The sequence below is a fragment of the Erythrolamprus reginae genome, chromosome 1 (genome assembly GCF_031021105.1).
Source record: "Erythrolamprus reginae isolate rEryReg1 chromosome 1, rEryReg1.hap1, whole genome shotgun sequence".
Taxonomy (NCBI): domain Eukaryota; kingdom Metazoa; phylum Chordata; class Lepidosauria; order Squamata; family Dipsadidae; genus Erythrolamprus; species Erythrolamprus reginae.
Window position 1 is genome coordinate 398,501,817 of NC_091950.1, and position 12,665 is coordinate 398,514,481.

At 41.2% G+C, this 12,665-nt stretch overlaps 2 protein-coding genes across 2 annotated transcripts in view; one reads left to right on the plus strand and one right to left on the minus strand.

Moving 5' to 3' along the window:
• The window catches only part of PHKG1 (phosphorylase kinase catalytic subunit gamma 1), a 36,594-nt gene extending 27,796 nt beyond the window's left edge, over positions 1-8,798 (minus strand). Inside the window, exons 1-2 of the mRNA XM_070735133.1 lie at positions 8,642-8,798; positions 740-876 (exon numbers count right to left, since the gene is read on the minus strand). Coding sequence (XP_070591234.1) covers positions 740-822 — 83 coding nt within the window. The 5' untranslated portion in view covers positions 823-876; positions 8,642-8,798. The remainder of the gene's footprint in view (positions 1-739; positions 877-8,641) is intronic.
• Positions 1-12,665, plus strand: part of SUMF2 (sulfatase modifying factor 2) — a 323,736-nt gene that overhangs the window by 49,881 nt on the left and 261,190 nt on the right. The gene's annotated exons all lie outside the window — the stretch shown is intronic.

A 12,665-nucleotide genomic window follows, 5' to 3' on the forward strand; every position in this document is an offset into this window, starting at 1 on the left:
AGTATAAGATGCACCTTATTTTGGGGGGAAGTAAATAGGGGGGGAAATGATTTTATCTCCTACTTAGGGCTGGGAAAAATATTATTCAGAGCAAATAGCAATGAAAAAAAACCCTGCAAAGATTTAGGGCTGGGGAAAAACATTACTCGGAGAGAGTAACAATGAAAAAGACTTCAAGCAGGTAAGAGCTGGGAAGATCACTAGCACTTCCTTAGGGCTGGGGGAAAAAAGCAGCTTAAAAACAACTGCATTAAGAGTGCAAGATGCACCCAAATTTTCAGCCTCTTTTAGGGAAGTGCGTCTTATACTCCAAAAAAATATGGTACATCTAGATTGTAGGAATTAATCCACACTATTGTAGGTAGACAATTTTCAGACTTTCAATGGTAGCCCCGATTCTCTCAAAGTCTCTTCTGATGAAAAATATATCCAGCTCCATTTGTTACCATATTTATGAAAGATTTTAAATGCAGTACTTTTCTTCAATATTTACTTAAATGCTTTGACATAACTAGCCTCCTTTTTCAGGGAATCGCCATTCGTTATTTTCAGTTACGGTATCTGTTTTTGTAATTAAATTATTTGAAATATATTCAAATTAATTTGCTATGTTCTGAATTGATTGGGTTGAAATTGGAAATGTTGGTTAAAGGAACAAATGCATTTTTGTTGTTGTTGTTGTTTTGAGGGTCACATAGCAAATTACCTATTACGATAGCACCACCTTTCAGATATTTACCTTCCCAAGATTTCCTTAGGTTCGTATTTTTCATAAAACTCTTCAGAAGTGTGGCTATCTGGCAGTTCTTCAGTTTTCGTCATTTTGGCCTTCTTTTTTAGGAGCCTTCCAAAAGATTATTCTAAGATGACAAAATACTGCAGCAACAGAAACAGAAAAGAAAACTCCAAGTAATCTTTTAGCGTTTTTATAGTTACAGCAAGGTATTTCATATTGTGATGCTTATGATAAATATTCTGTAAGGGTTAGATTCCTTTGTGCAATTCTAGAGCAAAGTCCTTCACCTTGGTAAAAAAAAACCTAGACACATATGCAGCCTGGGAAAAACCCCACTTAGCAGTAGTGACTACGAAAGTGATCTTGGAGTCTTGGTGGATAATCAACTAAACATGAGCCAGCAATGTGCAGTAGTGGCCAAAAAAGCCAACACTATCCTAAACTGCATCAACAGGGGGATACACTCCAAGACCAGAGAGGTATTAATATCACTCTACTACGCCCTGGTCAGACCACATCTGGAGTATTGCATCCAGTTCTGGTCACCACACTTCAAAAGAGACATTGAAACTCTGGAGAAGGTGCAGAAAAGAGCAACCAAAATGATTAGGGGACTTGAAATCAAGACTTATGAAGAGAGATTGTTTGTTTGTTTGTTTGTTTGTTTGTTTGTTTATTGGATTTATATGCCGCCCCTCTCCGAAAACTCGGGGCGGCTAACAACAATCATGAAAATATACAATAAAATCCAATACTAAAAGCAAATTAAAACCCCTTAATATATAAAAACCAAACATAAATACAAACATACCAGTTGTAACGGCCTAGGGGGAGAAAAAAGTCTTAATTCCCCCATGCCTGGCGGCAGAGGTGGGTTTTAAGTAGCTTACGAAAGGCAAGATTTCGGGAACTGGGCACGGATAGCCTAGAGAAAAGGAGGGGCAGAGGAGACATGATAGCTGTATACAGGTATATGAGGGGTTGCCACAGAGAGGAGGGGGCCACTCTATTCTCCAGAGCACCAGAGGGCCGGACGAGGAACAATGGCTGGAAGCTGACCAAGGAGAGATTCAACCTAGAAGTAAGGAAGAACTTCCTGACGGTCAGAGCGATCAACCAGTGGAACAATCTGCCTGCGGAGGTTGTGAACTCCTCAACTCTGGACTCTTTCAAGAGGAGATTGGACTGCCATTTGGCTGGGGTGCTTTAGGATTCCTGCTCAGGCAGGGGGTTGGACTTGATGACCTGCACGGTCCCTTTCAACTCTAACAATAAATTAAAAAATAAAAAATAAATAAAGTGTGTCTCAACCTCAGGACCTTCAAATTGTATGGACTTCAACTCCAAGAATTCTCCAGCCATCATCCAATTCTAGGAATTGAACTCCACACATCTTAAAGCTGCTGAGGTTAAGAAATACTGTTATAGACTGATATGCAAAATTATAGAAATGTATGTCAGAATATTTTAGACCTAAAACCTATTTGGAATATATGATCCCATATATGAGGCATGAAGGTAATTCTTTAATTCCAAAATTCAGTCCCACATGAACTTGTTACGGGCAGAGTATGAGTAGATAAAGTGATTTATTGCAGACTAAAAAGAATCCTATTTATGCAGATCTGCTTATTGCAAGACACAGAAATCAAGTCAGCTTCTTTTCTCTTTTCTGGCTCCAGATTTTAAGTGGTTTCTCTTCTCCTTTTCAAATTTTTGAACACTGACTAATTCCTGCACTGCCAACTTCTTCATGCCATGTCAATCCATAAAATTGGGTTAACTAAATAAATCATGATTCACTTGATTTGGTCAAAATAATTACAGTCAAAAATATTTGATGAAATCAGCAATGGATGGATTCACACATTTCATTTAGCTAAAATGTAGTTTACCTTTTTTTTAGTAAATGTAATGGCAGAATCTAGGCATTGAGGCTTACCAGGATCTATATACTGTTGTGATTTGATTAATAAAATGTGACCCATACATTTCAGGGGTAGGTATCTGTATGTACACTGGTACTAAAATGACTAATTCAGGATTGATTAAAAATTGTTCATATTCAGTTATCCTGACCTTTTTGAGCCTACACACTCAAGCATCTAATTACACACTCTAGTACCTACCAACTTATCTTTATTTCTACTCCATCCTCATAATGTTGCCTTCCTCTAATCTCCAGAAAATACTTCTATGTTTGTCAGCCATTGTTCAATCTGCTTTTAACACAAGTTTAGCACCATTCTTTTTTTTTAATGCACTTGCTCAAAAACATTTCTGCAAAATTAAAATGCCCGTTTAAGCAGATTTTTAAGCAGATAATCAGATTATGTTGGATAATCATAAGAAGATTATGTTTTAAGCAGATAATCAGATTATGTTGGATAATCATCTGTTTGAAGTAGTGTAGGGTTTTCTGCCTAAGCAGGGGATTGGAGAAGAAGACCTCCAAGGTCCCTTCCAACTTTGTTGTTGTTGTTATTGTTGCTGTTGTTATTGTTATCATCTTGGCCATGGGAAAGAACCCTTTCTATTTTCCTGACTGGCTTTCATCATCCTCTCAACATTTATACTGCAAAACTACCCAAGAAATTTACCCTTCTTCTGTCATTAAAACACTGTAGGTCAGATGGTCATGTGTTTGCTCTTCAGAATTATTTATTTATTTATTCATTTGTCCAATACACAAATACATAGGAAGAAAAATAGACATGTAGTAATATATATAAGGGTAAAAGTGAACTTAGAGGAGAGGATATATGAAAGAAAGAGAATATATATTATAAGTGAGAGAAAGGAAAGACAATTGGACAGGGGACGAAAGGCACACCAGTGCACTTATGTACGCACCTTACTGGCCTCTTAGGAACCTGGAGAGGTCAATTGTGGAGAGTCTAAGGGAGAAGTGTTGGGGGTTAGGGGTTGACACAATTGAGTCCGGTAATGAGTTCCATGCTTCGATAACTCGATTGTTGAAATCATATTTTTTACAGTCAAGTTTGGAGCGGTTCGTATTAAGTTGGAATCTGTTGCGTGCTCTTGTGTTGTTGCGGTTGAAGCTGAAGTAGTCATTGACCGGTAGGATGTTGCAGCATATGATCTTGTGGGCAATACTCAAATCATGTTTTAGGCGCCGTAGTTCTAGGCTTTCTAGGCCCAGGATTGTTAGTCTATTTTCGTAGGATATTCTGTTTCGAGTGGAGGAGTGAAGGGCTCTTCTGGTGAAATATCTTTGGACATTTTCATGGGTGTTGATGTCTGAGATGTGGTATGGGTTCCAGACAGATGAGCAGTAGTCTAGGATGGGCCTGGCAAAAGTTTTGTAGGCTCTTGTGAGTAGTGTGAGATTGCCTGAGCAGAAGCTGGGTAGGATCAGGTTAACAACTCTAGAAGCATCTTGACTTGGCTTGAATCCATTCTACTGATTGATTATGAATATGGATATGATAATAATTTTTTTTCTCTTATGAAATTTTGTTATTTCTGTCCAATTGTGTTTCACACATGTATACAGATTGGAGTCATAAACTTACAATTTCCTTAAATAAATGTATTTACGTTGCTGCATAAATAAGCACTTTTTTAAAAAATGTGGCAAATCAACATTTATCTCAATTTGTTAGACACTGTCTAACATTATGGAGGAAGAGTAGGTCTGAATCTGATCGAACACTTGTAAGAGCTTTTATTAAGACCTACCAAGTGGCGCTCAAGGCGGCAAGATGCGCGTACCATGCCGCCTTGATTGCATCAGCGGAATCCCGCCTGGCCGCTCTGTTTAGGGTGACCCGCTCCCTTCTTAACCAGGGGGGAGTTGGGGAGCCCTTGCAGAGTAGTGCCGAGGACTTTAACACGTTTTTCGCTGATAAAGTCGCTTAGATCCGGGCCGACCTCGACTCCAATTGTAAAACAGAGTCGGCTGACAACGAGTCACTCGAGGTGACTCTGGCATGTACTTGTCCACCTGTCTGGGAAGAGTTTGATCTGGTGACACCTGATGAAGTGGACAAGGCCATTGGAGCTGTGAGTTCCGCCACCTGTTTACTGGATCCGTGTCCCTCCTGGTTGGTTTTGGCCAGCAGGGAGGTGACACGGAGCTGGGCCCAGGAGATTACCAACGCTTCCTTGGGGAGGGGAGTTTTTCCAACACTCTATAAAGAAGCGCTCGTGCGCCCCCTCCTCAAGAAGCCTTCCCTGGACCCAGCCGTACTTAATAACTATCGTCCAGTCTCCAACCTTCCCTTTATGGGGAAGGTTGTTGAGAAGGTGGTGGCACTCCAGCTCCAGCGGTCCTTGGAAGAAGCCGATTATCTAGGTCCCCAGCAGTTGGGTTTCAGGCCCGGTTACAGCACGGAAAGCAGTGGAAGTGATGTGCCGGTGCCTGGAGGCTGTTGGGGCCTGGATGGGTGTCAACAAACTCAGACTCAACCCAGACAAGACGGAGTGGCTGTGGGTTTTGCCTCCCAAGGACAATTCTATCTGTCCGTCCATTACCCTGGGGGGGGAATTATTGACCCCCTCAGAGAGGGTCCGCAACTTGGGCGTCCTCCTCGATCCACAGCTCTCATTAGAGAAACATCTTTCAGCTGTGGCGAGGGGGGCGTTTGCCCAGGTTCGCCTGGTGCGACAGTTGCGGCCCTATTTGGACCGGGAGTCACTGCTCACGGTCACTCATGCCCTCATCACCTCGAGGCTCGACTACTGTAACGCTCTCTACATGGGGCTACCTTTGAAAAGTGTTCGGAAACTTCAGATCGTGCAGAATGCAGCTGCGAGAGCAATTATGGGCGTCTCTAAGTATGCCCATATCACTCCAACACTCCGCAGTCTGCATTGGTTGCCGATCAGTTTCCGGTCACAATTCAAAGTGTTGGTTATGACCTATAAAGCCCTTCATGGCACCGGACCAGAATATCTTCGGGACCGCCTCCTGCCGCACGAATCCCAGCGACCGGTTAGGTCCCACAGAGTCGGCCTTCTCCGGGTCCCGTCGACCAAACAATGCTGTCTGGCAGGACCCAGGGGAAGAGCCTTCTCTGTGGGGGCCCCGACCCTCTGGAACCAGCTCCCCCCTGAGATTAGGATTGCCCCCACCCTCCCTGCCTTTCGTAAACTCCTTAAGACCCACCTCTGCCGTCAGGCATGGGGGAACTAAACATCTCCCCCTTGCCCATGTTGTTTTGCCATTGATTGATTGACTGTGTGTCTGTTTTTATATACATTGGGATTGTTTTATAAATTTATTAATTTTAAACTGTTATTAGATTGGTGGGCATTGGATTTGTTATTATGTACTGTTTTATTGTTGTTGTGAGCTGCCCCGAGTTTGCGGAGAGGGGCGGCATATAAATCCAATAAATCTAATCTAATCTAATCTTTGGTCATGTTGATGGATGATCTCTGGCGGGCCCGGGACAGGGGTTTATCCTCTGTCCTGGTGCTCCTCGACCTCTCAGCAGCTTTCGATACCATCGACCATGGTATCCTTCTGCACCGGCTGGGGGGGTTGGGAGTGGGAGGCACTGTTCTCCAGTGGTTCTCCTCCTACCTCTCTGGCCGGTCGCAGTCGGTGTTAGTGGGGGGTCAGAGGTCGGCTCCGAGGTCTCTCCCTTGTGGGGTGCCTCAGGGATCGGTCCTCTCCCCCCTGCTATTTAACATCTACATGAAACCGCTGGGTGAGATCATCCAAGGACATGGGGGGAGATATCATCAATATGCTGATGATACCCAGCTTTACATCTCCACCCCATGCCCAGTCAACGAAGCGGTGGAAGTGATGTGCCGGTGCCTGGAGGCTGTTGGGGCCTGGATGGGTGTCAACAGACTCAAACTAAACCCGGATAAGATGGAGTGGCTGTGGGTTTTGCCTCCAAAGGACAATCCCATCTGTCCGTCCATTACCCTGGGGGGGAATTATTGACCCCCTCAGAGAGGGTTCGCAACTTGGGCGTCCTCCTCGATCCACAGCTCACATTAGAAAACCATCTCTCAGCTGTGGCGAGGGGGGCATTTGCCCAGGTTCGCCTGGTGCACCAGTTGCGGCCCTATCTGGACCGGGACTCATTGCTCACAGTCACTCGAGTCTGCATTGGCTGCCGATCAATTTCCGGTCACAATTCAAAGTGTTGGTTATGACCTTTAAAGCCCTTCATGGCATTGGGCCAGAATATCTCCGAGACCGCCTCCTGCCACACGAATCCCAGCGACCGATTAGGTCCCACAGAGTGGGTCTCCTCTGGGTCCCGTCAACTAAACAATGTCGGTTGGCGGGCCCCAGGGGAAGAGCCTTCTCTGTGGCGGCACCGGCTCTCTGGAACCAACTCCCCCCGGAGATTAGAACTGCCCCTACTCTTCCTGCCTTCCATAAGCTCCTCAAAACCCACCTTTGCCGTCAGGCATGGGGGAATTGAATCATCTCCCCCTAGGCATGTTTAATTTATACATGGTATGCTTGTGTGTGTGTCTGTTAGTATATGGGTTTTTTTTAAAGCTTTAAATATTTTAACTGATTGGATTATTTATGATTTGTACTACTTGCTGTGAGCCGCCCCGAGTCTTCGGAGAGGGGCGGCATACAAATCCAAATAATAAATAAATAAATAAATAAATTGTCTAACAAATGTCTAAATTAAACATACCACAAATAATGTGGATTCAGCGTGGGAAATGTTGACCTGCCATAATCTAATTTCTCCATGGTCATAGAAGGAAAGCCAAGACAGAAGGGTTAAGTATAAGGCTGAATCTGGATGTTCTATTGAACTAAAAGCCATTTCCTCATATACTGTATGTAGTATATATATTTATAAATTCAGCCTGTGGGGAACTGCTTTTACACATGGATCCCCTTGAAATCATGACATACATCAGTTATTACTTAAGACAGGTTGTTTTAAATAAAGGACCAATGTAGTCTGAATTTGAAAAATCCTGTGATTCTGTTCAGATGTGGTATAGTATGTATTAATTAGTTTGCGACATACCCCAATTATTTTCCTCTCTCTGATTGCTAACTGTAAGGAAGTAATTCACTTTTAAAAGTAATGCAAATACTTATTTCACTCATTAAAGTGCAAATCAACTTATAATGTTTTTGAAATGCGTTTTTCTGGATGTTTTTGTTTTTATTTCTGTCTCTCACTGTTAAAATAAATCTACCATTAAAATCACAGGCTGATCGTTTATTTGTCAGTGGCAAAGGTACAAAATCAGCAGGGGATCAAATACTTTTTCCTCTCAGTGTAATTAGGGATTTTAAGAAATTTCAAAATGAAGTTTCCCTGGAAAGCAGATGGTAAAATAAAAATCTTTGTCTTGCATTCTAAAAGCCTTGAAGATACACTGCAATAGCCCAGAAATGGAAAATGCTACCTTTTTCTACAGTTTCTACTCTTTATCTTTTAATATAGTGCTAAACCCAAATTCAAAATCAGCCTTAGCCTTATTTCCCTGTACGTATCTCCAAATCAACAAATACCCTTACAGAGTTGCATAATTTAATTTGCTAAAGAAGACAATATCTAGACTAGATTGCAGAAAATACGATTTCAGCAATAGAGTGGTCAACGCCTGGAATTCACTACTGGACTCTGTTGTTTCTTCCCCCAATCCCAAAATCTTCAACCTTACATTATCTACAATAGATCTCTCCACTTTTCTAAGAGGTCTGTAAGGGCGTGCATAAGTGCACTTATGTGCCTAATGTCCATGTCCTACTGTCTTGTTATCCTTACGTTCTACTTATGTTATGTTAATATGTACTATAACACTATACTTGTTTGACAAATAAATAAATATTATGTTAAACATACTACAAAACAATACTGTACTATATTTGTATGACAAATAAAATAAATAAATAAAAATGAATAAATATCTTCATGAAAGACATGATTTACTTACCCTAAAGGACATTTGCACAATTGGTGTCTTCTAACGCAGAGTAACCCTGCAGATCCAAACCCCAAAGTCCACCTTGAGAAAGAATTTGTGTTATTCGATGGCCAGCAATTAAACCACATAGCAGCGTTCTCTTTTTAATTTGTTGTGGATCACTCACACTGTGGCGGCTGCATTGCCAAAAATAAAAATCGCAGTGCAACTCGAGAATTGTTCCAAGTCGTCGAGTTTGCATGCTCAGCTCCCTCCCTGCTTAGCTTGGAGAGTGACCCTCTTTGAGGTGAAGGAATTCTTTAACAACCAACAGCGCTCCCATGAATGAAAGGACAAACAGGTTCTGTTTCCCCCAAGGAAACAGAACCAGGAATGCATGCATAATGTAATTCCACCAGGCAGGACATGTGCAGTGCAACAGGATTTTTGGTTTTTTAAGGGGGAACTTTTGGGGTTGGCTGACAATGCAGTTAGTTTGTCCTAAATAGCATGTTTAAATTCTTAAAATTGTGACCAGAAGAGTCCTAATTAGTTTGCCTTTTGTTAAAGAGTATGAACAATGATAACCCACCCTGGATAAATTCTGTTCTGTTTCAGTTTGTCTCCCGATTCAAAACAATACCTTTGACGCAAGAGGTCACATGTTCCACCTATTTTTATGTAACGAAGCAACCACCTCTGTTGATTCACTTCTATAATGCCTTATATCTTAAGGGGCACATTTGGGGGCAGCTGAGAATGCAGTTGGCCCTAAATGGCATCTTTAAATTCTTAATCAAAAGCTATCATGAATATCTTTAAATTGTATCCAATTTGGTGGGCTCAAAAGGCACAAAAAATCCAACCTCACAGATCCCCAAACAACACAAATGGATTGGGACGTTTGGTGTATGAATGTAGTTATTATATTGTAGGGTTTTTATTATTATGAAATGTTTCTTAGTATTATGAAATTTAACTATTTATTATGAAACGTTTTTATTATTATGAAATGCTTTCATCCAATTATATTGTATAATAATAATAATAATAATAATAATAATAATAATAATAATAATAATAATTCAAGAATAGAATAGAATTTTATTGGCCAAGTGTGATTGTACACACAAGGAATTTGTCTTGGTGCAGATGCTCTCAGGGTACATAAAAGGAAAAGATACATTTGTCAAGAATCATGTGGTACAACACTTAACGATTGTCATAGGGGTCAAATAAGCAATGAAGAAACAATCAATATTAATAAAAATCTTAGGATACAAGCAACAAGTTACAGTCTTACAGTTCTAAGTGGGAGGAAAAGGATGATAGGAATGATGAGAAAAACTAGTAGAATAGAAGTGCAGATTTAGTAGAAAGTCTGACAGTGTTGAGGGAATTATTTGTTTAGTAGAGTGATGGCACTCGGGGGGAAAATGTTCTTGTGTCTAGTTGTCTTGGTGTACAGTGCGCTGTGGTGACATTTTGAGGGTAGGAGTTGAAACAGTTTATGTCCAGAATGTGAGGGGTCAGTAAATATTTTCCCCGCCCTCTTTTTGACAATTGTTTTTTCTGCAGCTCAATTAAACAAACAAACAAACATGTACAAGAACTAAAATATTCCCATACCATTACCCACTGTTCACTCTTCTCCACTGCTAACTCCTACTATTCCTACTCCCTGGGAGAGAGAGAAACCCCATACCTTTCTAGCTGCTTTCTGCTGCTTTATTTCCACATACCCAAGCATCTCCTTCCCTCATTTACATACCAAACTCTTTCATAGCAAAGGTCTTATAGGCAACTTTGTTGTCCTGACGCCTGAGAAGGTACAAACACCACAACTTTTTTTAATTTCAGTTTTTAATGCAAATTTAAGTGTGTGAAAATAACCCAACATTCTATCTCCAATATACCGTATATATTCTGTTTGATCCCTGCTTCATAAAAGTACATCCAAGTGTTGCAATGCAATAATTATGTACAAAAATTTAAATTTCTGAGCACTAAGGTTAGTAAACCTTACAGGGTCCACAGATGATTTGAGTATTTTAACTACATAGATGAAGCTGACTATTTATGAATCATAAGTCTCTAACAGATGTTATTTCTGTATGCTCTGCCTTACAAATTAGATCTATGTATTTATATAGAAAATTATGTAATATTTGGGGGAAAAGTGTTTCTCATTTTTCAAACTTGGCAACTTTAAAATACATGGATTTCAGCTCTCACAATTCTCCTAGCCATGTGGGAATTAGTCTACACATCTTAAAATTGCCAAGTTTGAAAAACACTGGTTTATCCAGTTCTAAAATTAAAACATAAGAATTATTAGTTGAGAAGGCATTATAGAAGTGAATTAATGAAGAGTTTGAAGAATTCATTACATAAGAATAGGTGGAATGTGTGGGCTTGTGTCAAAGGAGTTTTGAAGCACTGGCATTTAATGAGATACTGAAAGGCAACAGAATTTACCCACGATAGGTTATCCCTGTTCATTCTTTTAACAAGAGGCAAAGTAAAGAGGACTATTCTGGCCATCATTTTAGTCCCCAGAATGCTTCTTATTCCTAATTTATTCCCCCCCCCCCCCCGGATTAACCAGGCAGTTTATCAATAATGTATTGAGCTTCAGCAACCTAATTTTGTTCCCCCTAGGACAGGGTAGGCAGTTGGCTCTTCTATGACATGTGGGCTTCAACTTGCATGATTGGCTCAGGAATTCTGGGAATTGAAGTCCACAAATCATAGAAGAGCCAACATTGCCTTCCCCTGCCCTAGGATATCACTGGGATGTATGTGTAACCCAACTTGATGAACAGAAATACTCTAGATGTGTTTGTATTTTATTTAAGACTTCTGAGGTTCCATTACAGCTCTTCATTTTGGAATATTTCAGGATTGTGGCTACAGTTAACCTTTTTCTGACAATCAAGCATATTCAGTTTAAAAGGACTTTCTAGTTCAGTGATGGTGAACCTTTTTTGGGGGGTTTGGTTGCCAAAAGTGAGCACACGTGAACGACAGCACACACATGAAAGTATACCCACATGCCCACAGCCATAATGAAATGCTCTCGTCCCCACCGCATATGTGCATACAATCCCTGGCCTGGCGGGACCCAGGGGAAGAGCCTTCTCTGTGGCGGCCCCGGCCCTCTGGAACCAACTCCCCCCAGAGATTAGAACTTCCCCCACCCTCCTTGCCTTTCGTAAACAACTTAAAACCCACCTCTGCCGCCAGGCATGGGGGAATTGAGATCCTCTTTCCCCCTAGGCCTTTACAATTCTATGCATGGTATGTATGTATGTATGTTTGGTTTTTATATTAATCGATTTTTAATCATCAATACCAAATTACTATTGTACACTGTTTTATTGTCGCTGTTAGCCGCCCCGAGTCTCTGGAGAGGGGCGGCATACAAATCCAATAAATAAATAAATAAATAAATAAATAAATAAATAAATCCCATTCCAGAGGGTGGTGGAAGGCTGTTTTCGCCCTCTCCAGGCTTCAGGAAAATCTCTGGAGCCTGTGGAGAAAAATGGGCCCAATGGGCATACCGGAAGTTCAGAAATGAGCTTCTGGTTGGGCTGTTGAGCCATTTCCCACCCTCTCGAGGCTTTAGGAGACTCTTGAAGCCTGGGAAGGGTGAAAATAGAGTCTGTCTGCCCTCCGGAATGCCGAAAATCAGCTGGCTGGCATTTACATGTGCGCTGGAGCTGACATAGGGCAACGCCTAGCGTGCCCTCACATATGGCTCCGGGTGCCACCTGTGGCACATGTCATAGGTTCACCATCAAGGTCCTAGTTCAACTTGTTGCTGTTGTCTATTATTTTACATAAGATCAATTTTTGTATTAATCCCAAAGTCAATTTGTTGCCATTTTCCTTAAAACTTTTCAAGATATAGCCTAGAATACCCAGAATTTCCCAGCAATGAGTTTGGGAGGTTGAAAGGGTTAATGTGTCCCATGCAAGTGTAACTTTTATACAAATTCAGGTACGGTTATCAACTGCCACGACCGGGTCTCTGTATTCAATTCACGGA